The sequence below is a fragment of the Polistes fuscatus genome, unplaced genomic scaffold (assembly GCF_010416935.1).
Source record: "Polistes fuscatus isolate 324 unplaced genomic scaffold, CU_Pfus_HIC Scaffold9, whole genome shotgun sequence".
Taxonomy (NCBI): Eukaryota; Metazoa; Arthropoda; class Insecta; order Hymenoptera; family Vespidae; genus Polistes; species Polistes fuscatus.
Genome location: NW_025113173.1, coordinates 2,432,715 through 2,444,144, shown reverse-complemented (window position 1 = coordinate 2,444,144; position 11,430 = coordinate 2,432,715). Strand labels below are relative to the sequence as shown.

Below are 11,430 nucleotides of genomic sequence, written 5' to 3'. Positions count from 1 at the left end.
GGCACCTTTTATCCGATAACGTGGAAAAACCTCGAGCCCTCTGTCTTTCCCCTACCCTTCTTAAACACTCTCTTCTTCTTCTTACCCTTCCTTCTTCCCTTCCTTCATTCCTTCATTCTGCACTCCCACTAAACACTATTATACTTTTTTTTTATTTTATTTTATTTTATTTTATTTATCACGAAAATACAACAATTCCAAGATTTTCTATATTTTTTTTTTTTTTTTTTTTTTATTAGAAACGTTGCATACGACAAATAACATAGGATTTAATAATAGAAATTCAATTATATTTTTCTTTTCATTTTGTATATATGTAATTGTTTAATGTTTGTTATATTGTAACGTATTTTTTTAATCCTCTATAATAAAACCTACGATATTTCTTTTTATTTTTTATTTCTTTCCTTTTACCCTCGGATATTAAAAATTACGCAAACTCGCGAAATGAAAATATACAAATATTTTCATTTAATATGTTCCATGAAAGAAAATCTTATGCGATTTAATGGAAAAATTCAATATATATTTTATTTATATTATTTTAAATTTGGTTGAAATTTATATACGAGAGAGAGAATTTTGTATTTTATTTAAAACAACGTTATACCCGAAATATATATAAATACATATATATATCGAAATGATCGCGTATAAACGAGATTTCTCATTATTTTTATTACCTAGAATAATTTTACGTATTTGCATCAATTTAAAATGAAAAATAATAATACAATGTATATTTGTTTTAACGTTGATTACGAAATATAAATCTGTGGAATTTTATTATAAACGAGATACCCTCTCTCTCTCTCTCTAACTCTGCGTTTATTTTATTCGAATAATTGGTAACAAGTTTACACATGTAAAAATATTTTAATTGAAATGCACGTTACGAGAGAGAGAGAGAAATACGTATTTGAAATTCCCTATTCGGAAAGTTTAATATATACGATTTAAACTGTATGGAAAAATAAACTCGATGAAATTCTATCTATCAAACTATCTCTCTTCGTTTTCTCTCTCTCTCTCTCTCTACTTGGACGAACGTAAAAGTGCTTTAATTTCGACGGGACTTTCTCTCGTGCATGGTACGTCATCGACGTCAGTAAGAGCTGCGTCTTTTCTCGTGTATTACGATATTACGAAAGAAATCGGTAAACACAAATTTTACCTAGAAACCGAAGGAATTTCATTAACGAAAATAAAAAAGAAAAAAAGCGGGGGGGAATAAAAACGAACAAATTCGAGATAAGAATGAGAAAAGAAGAAATGTAAGAAACGAGAACCACGACGAAGATGCGAATAATTAATATAAGATATTTAAATTTATCCTTTCAACCATATTTTTTCCTATCGATAATTTTGATATCTCACGTGATCCATACTAATTCGATTAACTAACGTAGAAGATACAGAATTGGCGGGAAATCTCATAAAATCGTACAAATTTTCTTTACGAATAGCAAAGATACGTGGAAAAATGAACGTGGACAAAAATAAAACTATTTTATCGTAATTGTTATTGTCGTGTATTAATTGCAATACTTGATGCAACGACGCGTCCTAGTCTCGCAATTTCACAGGGTCAATGATCCCTCTCCTCCCCCCCACCTCCTCCTCCTCCTCCTCCCCCCTCTCCACCCGTTTTATCCCTCACACGATTTCACCGAATTCTCGTAAAAAGTTCTCTTGCGAAACTTACGAACTCCTTTCCTTTTTTTTTCTTTTCCTTGCCCTCCAAGAGCACGCGTTTTCCGCTCGAAATAAATTCCAAACGGCGAATCTAAGAAACCGTAAGGGAAACCCAATATCATAAGGCGTAGACGGTTAGTACCCTAACTTCCTCTCTTTCTCTGTTTCTCTCGAAGTCGATCCACCTTCTGGTAACATTATCCACTGCCCCTTGGTACGTAACGAACAAACACACGCACACAAATGTCCACGCGTGCACGCGTGCGCACGTATTATTACACGTAAAAAGAAATTTCATATATACAGATAAGTGTTTCTTTTGGGGAAAAAAAAAAGAAAATAAAAAATAAAGAAGACGCGTTTTATTAAACATTTTTGTTCCCTATAGAATAATATAATGTCCTATAATAATTATAATAATCGATCTAATCGGCTCTCGACGATGTTTGGTAAAAATAAAAAAGATCGACATTAATAAAATAAACAAATATTAATTTGTTTTTCCACTTACCAATGAAGTAATATCAATTCTTTCTGCCATTCGAATGGAAGAGGGGGGGAGGAGGAGGATAATCCTCGAAGATTGAAAATGAACGTAAAATAAGGATTTCTCTTCCTTCTGTCCTCTTCTTTTTCTTCCGTTTATCCACAAAGAGATATGCCAAAGATGAGAAATAAATGTCCTTATCTTCTTTGGAGTGTGTCCCTCTTGGTTGTGTTGAATTATCGATAGTACTAACACGGATATAGTAGTCACCAACTGACAAACCACTCACACACTATTACGTACACCGCCCTAATGTCGCAGGGAATCATGTTCTCATTTTCTTCTATCCCTCTCATCTAATCGCGATACCGTTTACCACAATGTACATATTATATAAATATATATACGATGAACGAAAAAAAATCAGGAGGATTAAAAAGAAAGAAAGAAAGAAAGATACAAGTCTCAAACGATTAACAATGATTGAAAACAAATATATATATAACGTTTAACGTAGAAAAGAAAAGGAAACTACGAGGAATGAATGAATGAATGAATGAAGGAAAAAATGAATGGATAACGTTAAAAAAAACTCGAATCGCAAGTTAGGAATGAATATCGGAGTAGGAAGAACACCACAGTCCGTCCCTGACAGTGTTCGAGCGCGCGAATGCGAATTCGAAATCCCCGTACGGAGTACTCCTCACTCCTATCGCGAGTTAGGTGAACGAATATACCGGTGAGAGTATATGTTGTTGTTGTACATATATGTGTATGTGTGTATATACATATATATATATGAGAGAGTAGGAGAAAGAGAAATAAAGAAAGAAAGAAAGAAGACTGGTACGTTACGTGTACGTTTATATATATATATATATACTCTCTATTAGTATATGTGAGAAAGAGTAAGAGTGAGGAGAGAGAAAAAGATAAAGAGAAATAGAGAGAAATAGAGGAAGAAAGAAAAAAAGAGAGAGAGAGAGAGAAACTCGAAGCCGGCGGCACGTGGTCGTCGCGATCGAAAACACTTTCGGGCTACACGACGTACATATATATATACATATATAGATATATATATATGTGAGTGTAGGTGAGCGAGCGAGCGACTAAGAGTGCGATAGATAGAGAGAGAGAGAGGGGTAGAGAGGGAGAGGGAAAGAACCCACGTTGTATATTTCGCGTCTTTCTCTCTCTCTAGATGCTCTGTGCTGCTTGTAATCGCGCGTCCGACTGAGCTCAGAACCGAGAACTCACCAAGTCCCCTGCTGGCCTTCTCGCCTAGTGTCGCTCTTCCTACTCGGCTGCCTTCGTCACCCTTCCCCCACCCCGATCGTGAACCATACCAACTCGCTTACTCGTTCCCTCCCGCACCCAACCCACCCGCCAAAGCTCTCCCCCTTTACTCCTCTCTCTCTTTATCCCTCTCTCTTTCTTCTCTCTGTCTCTCTCTGTCGTTCGAGAGAACCTCGCGAAACTCTTCGCCACGATCTTACTCTCTCTCCCCCTCCCCATCCTCCCTCTCACCTTCCACTCTTTCGACTCTCTTCATCCAGTACCGACTCCTATCTCTCCTTTCTCTCTCTTTCTCTCTCTCTCTCTCCCCTTCTCTCAACGATATCTCGGAGACTCTCTTTTCCTTTTCATATCTCCATCCCCTCTCCCTTATATATATATATATATATCTTTCTCTCTTGCTTCTTCTTCTTCTTATTATTATTATTATATTTTTTTTTCTTTTCCTTTTGCCATTTTTTTTTCTCTCGCGACGAATATGCACATACGTGTATTCGTGTATTTTTGACCTATGTGTATGTATATGTATGTATGTGTGTTGCATGTGTGTATGTATGCGGTTCGTACAGCACGAAATTACGTTCGGAAGACGTTTTTGGTTTGCGAGAGCCAGATGTTGTGCTCTTCCTCGACGCGAAATACTTTCATAATCGGTCGACGCAGCGCGTGCGTGCGTGCGTGCGTGCGTGCGCGCGTGCATGCGCGCGCTCGTTCGTTCGTTCGTTTCGTTCCTGCGTGCGCGCGCATGCGCACCAAGTGTCGCCTTACGCGGGACTCGTACCGTTCGAATTTTTTCTCCCCTCTTCCAACCCTTTTTCTTCTTCTTCTTCTACCATGAGACATTTTATGCTCGTTCGAATCATTCCTCTCTGTTCGTTTTATCTCTGGTCTTTTCCTTTTTTTACTATGCGATATACAAAATATAATTTATTTGATATTTTTTTTAAAACGCCTCGAACGGCGCCCAAGTTCTTACGCGAATAGACTACAATTATATAAGATTAGATATAAACGAAAAGTATAATAATTACGTTTGGTCACGGATGACCCACGTGGCCCTATTAAAAGTATACGAGTGATGTGCAAAAATAAGTCGAATTCGATCAAACTCTATCTATCTATCTCTCTCTTTTTTTTTTTCTTTTCTCTATCTTCTTCCTTATGCGTAGAAATGATAGTAAAATTAGAGATGAATGAACTAGGAACATTTCATAAGAAATATACGAAGTATGTTTGTAGTTGTGTCGATAGTCGTCATTCAGTCGAAGAAAACATAGCTCGACATTGATCGTCGATTATCTTTCTTCGGAAACTCGAGCGGCATCGTAAAAAGTGCCGAGTATCACGTTAGCTTGGTGCACTCTGATGCTTGCTGGCAATACATACACATACATACATCAAACATACATACATATATACATATATACTGTTTGGCTGGTTATCTGTAGAGCTGGTGCTGTAGTCGTACTGTAGCTGTATGGTTGCTGGTGCTGGTGCCTGGTGCTGCCGTGAGAAGAGTGGCCGATGAATGAGCAAAAAAAGAAGGGTATTGCTGGTGGTAGACCTTGGATAAGAGATCGGGCCAACCTACATCTAGGCTAGTAGGTCAAGTAGATGTTTAGCACGAGTATGAATCATGACAAGATATATCGAAATTGTCTAGTTTATGTCTCGTTAGAGGATACACTTAACATCTAACATAAGTACTGTTTGACCAATGATAACTTTCGATTCAAGGAATGATTAGAATTTGTTCTCGTATATAGTGAAAGAAAGAAAAAGAGAGGTACATGTACACATGTGCGTGCGTGCACGCGTGTATTTTTTGTTATCAATATAGAAAGCATAAATGCCAGGAAATCAAAGTTGAACCGTTTAACCGAAGAAAGATCGAAATTTTTGTCGAGCATACGACCGAATGACTTTTCTCTCTTTTATTCAATAAATTTTTCTTGACAATAATCCAAAGATCGTTAAGAAGTAAACCATAGAATTTCTATGATACTTTGAGATTATCATTTCCAGACGATTCTATCTACTCAAATGCAAAGATTTATGGGTCCAGTATGACCAGTATTAATTCATAAATGTAAATGGTATTCCTATTACCATGAAACGTTCGAATTCGCAAATCCTAAGATTTATTAATGCTGGTTAAAAGTGCATGCCATATAAACGCCTGTACGCACACACACACACACATACACGTACGTGCAACCGTTCACATAAATAAAAATTATAATATAAACGTATAGAAATTCTGAACAAAAAAATATATCAATTATTTTGATAATAATAATTAAATTTCTCTCTCTCTCTCTCTTTTTCTTTCTATTGTTTATAAAAAGATTAATACATCAATAACAGACAATAAGAATCGATTAATATCCCAAAGTGTAAGTCGTGGATTGTGTTAGTAACGATAGGATCGCTAGGATTGGGCGTCCATCGTGGCATTAATAATTCAAATTAAGCCTTTTAACGTGGATTACAGGTAACGCAACGTCGAATGTTCGAACGGTCGAACGATCGAACCATCCGGCCGTTTCGTTGCGTTTGAGACCACGTTTTGTCCCCTTTCAGGGTCGATCGTTGTTACTCATATTCACTACGTTACAAAATTTCAATTCTCAAATAATAAATAAATCTTCGATAAAAAAAAGAAAAATGTCAAGAGGACGTTAAGATTAAACGAAAAATATAAATCGGTTGGAACTTGACTTGTCGAAAAAGTTCGTAACAAGATTTGAGAAACAAAAATCTATGTCCAATGCATAAATTAAAAAGTACAAATTGGCAAAAACTTTCCAAGCAATCCTCCTCCTCCTCCTTCTCCTCCAATGGCACGAGTATCGGCTTGCACAGAAAGTTCGTACCGAATTAAATAAAAATCTAAATCGGCACGAACGCGAACTTTCTAGGCAACCCGACATACACAACATCTCTCATACTCGCTAAAAAGAAAAAATAGAAATAAGAATAACAAAAATAATTTTGGGCCGGATGATAGCGTAGTGACGTCAGGTAGGAACATCAGCAAGTTGAGAAGGAGTCATGAAGAAGAAGAAGAAGTAGAAGAAGAAGAAGAAGAAGAAGAAAAAAGGAGGAGGAGGAGGAGGAGGAGAAGGCCGTTGGTAGAGGAGAGAAGCTCCCCAGAGAAGGAGGGAGGAAGGGTCGGAGGAGGAGGAGGAGGAGGAGGAGGAGAAGGAGGCACACGGGTTCGCTTTTGCCTGAGTGTACCCGTTCGTTCACCCTAGCGGGGGCACCAACCTGGCTTTACTTCAGTTACACGCCGAGAGAGCCGGCGCTGTATATAGCTATCTCATACATTCTCGCGTGTACTTACACCTAGTATAGGTGGGTATACTGAGTGTACAGAGAGTGTCCCGCTCGAGCATGATGCGGTTCCACGGCCCTTTGCCAGCGAGGCGGGTTACCGACTTGCCCCGTTCTCCAAAGAGAAAGATGAAGACGACGTTCAAGAGAGTGTAAAAGAAAGACAGAAAGAGATAGATAGTAAGAAAGAGAAAAGGAGAAAGAGAGAAAGAAAAAGAGAAAGAGAAAGAAAGAAAGAAAGAAAGAGAGAGAGAGAGAGAGAGAGTAGGTCCCTTGGCTTCGACCGGGCAGAACGGAACGCGAGCTGCACTTCGCGAGAAGATCGATACCGGTACGAAGATGTATTCTTTCGTCGAGTATGTCAAACCAAACCACTAGAGTAGTCAAGTTCCAGTACTGATTATCCTATGTGTTCAATCGTACGAATGAAAGAGAGAACGATAGAGAAAGAAAGAGAGAGAGAGAGGGAGAGAGAGAGTATATACGAGACAAGGTTGTTATTTGATGTTAGGAAATGAACGTGTGTTCTCGTGTCATGATAGAAGTAGAATCATTATAATCATCGTTCTCGTAATATACATGTAAATGCAATTTTGTTAATATATATACATGTATATATGTGTGTGTGCGTGTGTATAGAAATATATGCTGGTAACATTGTAACGATGAGACGTTTCTATCGGGACGGGTTCTTGACCTAACACGATTCACATATCCGAAATGCTGATCACTCGGAAACATAGACTAGCTTACTCGATATTTCTGAGGTCGTTGTTACCACGCGAATGAATTTACGCAGTTCTCGCGAATTTCCTTTTTTATAATCTTTGCTAATGGACAAATTTATTTTCATATAAAGAAATAATATATATATGTATATATATTATTGTTATATTTTTAATACAGTATTGTATAGTTAAATAAAATATAGTTATGTATTAATCAATATATAACTTATACATATATATATTTATTCTTTATATATAAATTTAAAAACAAAATATAAACAAAATAGAATAATATTAATCTTAATTATGTACACCGTATAGATGAAATTTTATTAACGGATATATTAAATACGTTCGTTCGATTAAAGATAAATAGTTGACTTTCCTTTTCTTTTAGTTCTTTCTTTCTTTTTGTTCATTTTTCGTTTTCTATTCCTATTACGTTAATTCTTCTTCCTAGATGGAAATTAAACGGGACGTAAGCTAAAAGAGCCGATCAGTCGCGTTAATCAGGAAATGCAATATCTTAATTAAGTATAACGAGGAGTATGCGCGTTGACACTGTTGACCACTCTTATGGACACAGGATCTGTCACTGTGTCCGTTGGACTAGATCTTTGAGGTTGATGAGGATAGCTCACTTCCATGTCTATTTCATCTAATTCTTCTTCTTCTTCTTCATGGGTGTCCGACTCTTCCTCCTCCTCCCCGTCGCCCTCTTCCTCTTCTTCTTCTTCTTCTTCTTCCTCTGATCCTCTAAACTGCATGTACCAAATAATTATCATGATTGTCAAGAAAAAAAGAAAAATAAATAAATAAACAAGACAACATATTTGTTTGTTTTGGTGATCGTTTTGTAATATAATGTAAATGATTCACTTAAAAAATAATGAATTTTTTTTTCATTCCTATCTTTTCTACTGTCGGTAAGTTGCCCCTATATGATGATAACTGTTTATACTTTTGGGATAACTGGTTATCTACTCACATTGTTACACATAATTTTATATAACTTATGATCTTTTATTAAAATTCGAAATAGTATAATAATAAAATCAATGATAAGGTATTCAAGTCACTAAAATAGATTCCTCCATTTTTTACAGTCGGTTAAATATGTCAAAACAAAACATATTAAAATAACATTGCAACTCATTGGAATAAAACTTATGATCATTATGATTAAAAACTAATCAAATAAATTGTAAATATAGAAGAAAAAAAATATTAATATTTAAATAGCATGTAGAAAACTAGAATGATATTTTACAGGTTAACTAGGTATATGTTATATGAAAATAAAGTGAGGTTAACTTACATCACTAACAGTTTTCCCGATTGGTATGTGATCGTATCCTTGAACACGGACATGTTCTCTCTAAAGAGAACAAACGTTAATTCAGAATACAAAATTATACAATATAACAAACGAAATTAAATTATCTCAATGTACCCATGCTTGATGTTCGGCTTCCAAGGCAGCTACTTCAGATTCCTCGTCAATGGGACTGTCAGCATCAAACCATAAAGGATCCGTTGCTCTTGGTCTTAAACTCGGCCACAATGGCATAATCGACATTACGAATGATTTTTATTTTAACCAAAGATAACTAAAATAACGAAGGATAAATCCTGTTTCGATACTTTTTACGAAACTTCTCGATTGAATCACCAGATAAACAATGTCAACTAATCGATATATCGTTGTACACTAGTAGCGCCACTACTAGTTTGCGGAGAAAAAAGAAAACAAAAGAAACTGTAATCTAACGGTACTATCGGTAACTAAGGGGTTATATCAATACTATCAAAGAACACAGAATTTTCTGATAGTATATGATAATATATATAGTATAGTTATATTGTAAAAGAATTGAAACAATGTATGTAATTTTTAATGTATAAACACGTGTGTGCCTTCAGAAATGCATTTAAACGTATTTTAAAAGGTCACCATTCAAGGCGATCAAATATAGAAGAAAATCAAAAAGGTCTGATGTTAAATCCAACGATGATCACCTGTAACAAGAAGAAAACTATATTAATCATACGATCAAGTGATACAATAGCCTGACATATAAATCGTCCCATTGCAGATGCACTTTCAATTGAATTCTCTATTTATTTTGATCAAATCTCTATTTACCGTTGCAATGAAATTAAATTTAAACGCGTGATTTTACATTTACATAAGTATATAGAAAAAAAAAAAAAGGGAAAATACAAATATCAAGTTACTAAAAAAAATAATATCTATATATTATTACGAAAACATTATAGAAAAGAAAAATTGCAATTTAATAAAATACGATCACAATAAAAAATTTTAAAGACGAAACAAGAAAAGAGAAATTACTGTAATATTTACCGAACGTTATTTAAGCTTTAAAATTTAATAATACAAAAATTGTAATATTTCTGACTCTAACTAAACACATATGCATCTTTTAGACGATAGAGACACAAATTTGGTGTCCCAAGGAGATGGAATGGTCCATCATCTCCAACTACAACTACAAATTAATGACGAGCAAAAATGTAATATAATAAATATAAAATATGACTAGAGAGCTATTCTCGAAAAGTTCTAACTTGCTGTTGAACCTTTGAAAATAACTCAATAGTCTATGTAGTTGCCCTCTTCAGCCACAATTAAGTGGGGGCCTCTTCGGCATTAGCCTCTTCTTTCTTCATCCCTGAAAACTGCATTGGACATTTTCAACGTGCAAGAAAGATAAGATATCTCATATCTTTTTTTGCAAATTAACTTTTATTTCGTTATGATTTAATATGGAATTATGAAAAAATTAATTTATATTTAATGTTAATTATATTCAAGCTCGTATAACCATGGATGAACTTAGAGTTCATTGCATAATATTACACGAGCACATTTAATAAACGTCCAAGCAGATAATTTCTCGATGACCTAATAACACGTCGCACTTTTAATATCAAATAACAAAATTCAATTGAAATTTAATAATGCAACAAATGTAATGCATTTTCTTGCAATATTTTCATTTCATTCATTTGTTATATTGAACTATATCAAATATTTTTCATTATAAGAGAAAATCGCTATTGTGCGAAGTGCTAATCTCATAATACTTAAAACTAAGTATCAAATTCATCAAAGGCTTTGCCAATTTGATTCGACTCTATCTCGTTCGAGATAGAATCGAAAAAGAAATGAATCTTCCAAATGGTTGCAAATGCCTCTATAAATTATGATACATAATCAAGATTACAGAAGAGTCACAAAATATATTTACAAAACAAGCATAATAGAATGAGATGATAAAATTTTGCAACAATTCTGTATAAACCAGGAGGCGGAATTTCCACTCCGGAGTGAAAGTAAGCCTAGTGCCTTTCCTGGGTCCTACCTACTTAAAATTAAAGTTTTCTCATTCCCTCAAAGAAGTATGCTACCTGCCTGCCAATTACCCATATTTAAAAAGAGCAAATACACATACGTACCCACCCACTCACTCCACGATTCTCTCACATACCACCAGGGTGCAAAAGCCTAAACTAGAGAGCATGCCCCGGGGCACCTCCGACACCCTAGTTCAACCACGTTTTCTAAACTTAATGCTAAAGGGTATACGTACTGATTGCTGTAATCGTCTGCCAAGGCTATGATTATTGCATAAAAACTACAGCAAAAATACAAGTATACACTAGTATATATGCATACTAGTAATATACGAGTATATCAAAGTTTCCACAAATAAATGCGGTAACTCTACTATGCAAAACGATTGTTAAAAAAAAAAATTCGTATCGTACACGTGACTCTACAAGTTATTTTTATTCAATAACTTTAAAAAATAATAAGCGCGGTATTACGTGTCGCGAAACGATGTACAATGCACACACCTA

General features: G+C 35.2%; 1 protein-coding gene and 1 long non-coding RNA gene across 2 annotated transcripts; both read right to left on the bottom strand.

The window, feature by feature from the left end:
• Positions 1-1,018: 1,018 nt before the first annotated feature.
• Positions 1,019-2,569, bottom strand: LOC122525501. Its single transcript, XR_006305812.1, has 2 exons — positions 2,207-2,569; positions 1,019-1,174 (listed from the first exon to the last, which is right to left on the bottom strand). It is a non-coding gene; the product is annotated as an uncharacterized LOC122525501 (long non-coding RNA).
• A 5,381-nt stretch (positions 2,570-7,950) lies between these two features.
• LOC122525491 (anaphase-promoting complex subunit 15) lies at positions 7,951-9,249 on the bottom strand. The gene is made up of 3 exons (XM_043648322.1): positions 8,996-9,249; positions 8,861-8,920; positions 7,951-8,303 (listed from the first exon to the last, which is right to left on the bottom strand). The coding sequence occupies exons 1-3, from the start codon at positions 9,119-9,121 to the stop codon at positions 8,073-8,075; spliced, it is 417 nt and encodes a 138-aa protein (XP_043504257.1). The 5' UTR covers positions 9,122-9,249; the 3' UTR covers positions 7,951-8,072.
• Positions 9,250-11,430: the final 2,181 nt, after the last annotated feature.

Excerpts from the sequence above, each read along its gene's own strand:
- LOC122525491 (XM_043648322.1), bottom strand. The coding sequence starts at position 9,121 with ATGTCGATTATGCCATTGTGGCCGAGTTTAAGACCAAGAGCAACGGAT. Across the intron at positions 8,921-8,995 it reads AAGCCGAACATCAAGCATGG|AGAGAACATGTCCGTGTTCA; the intron begins GTACATTGAGAT and ends TGTTCTCTTTAG. Across the intron at positions 8,304-8,860 it reads TCGGGAAAACTGTTAGTGAT|TTTAGAGGATCAGAGGAAGA; the intron begins GTAAGTTAACCT and ends TGGTACATGCAG.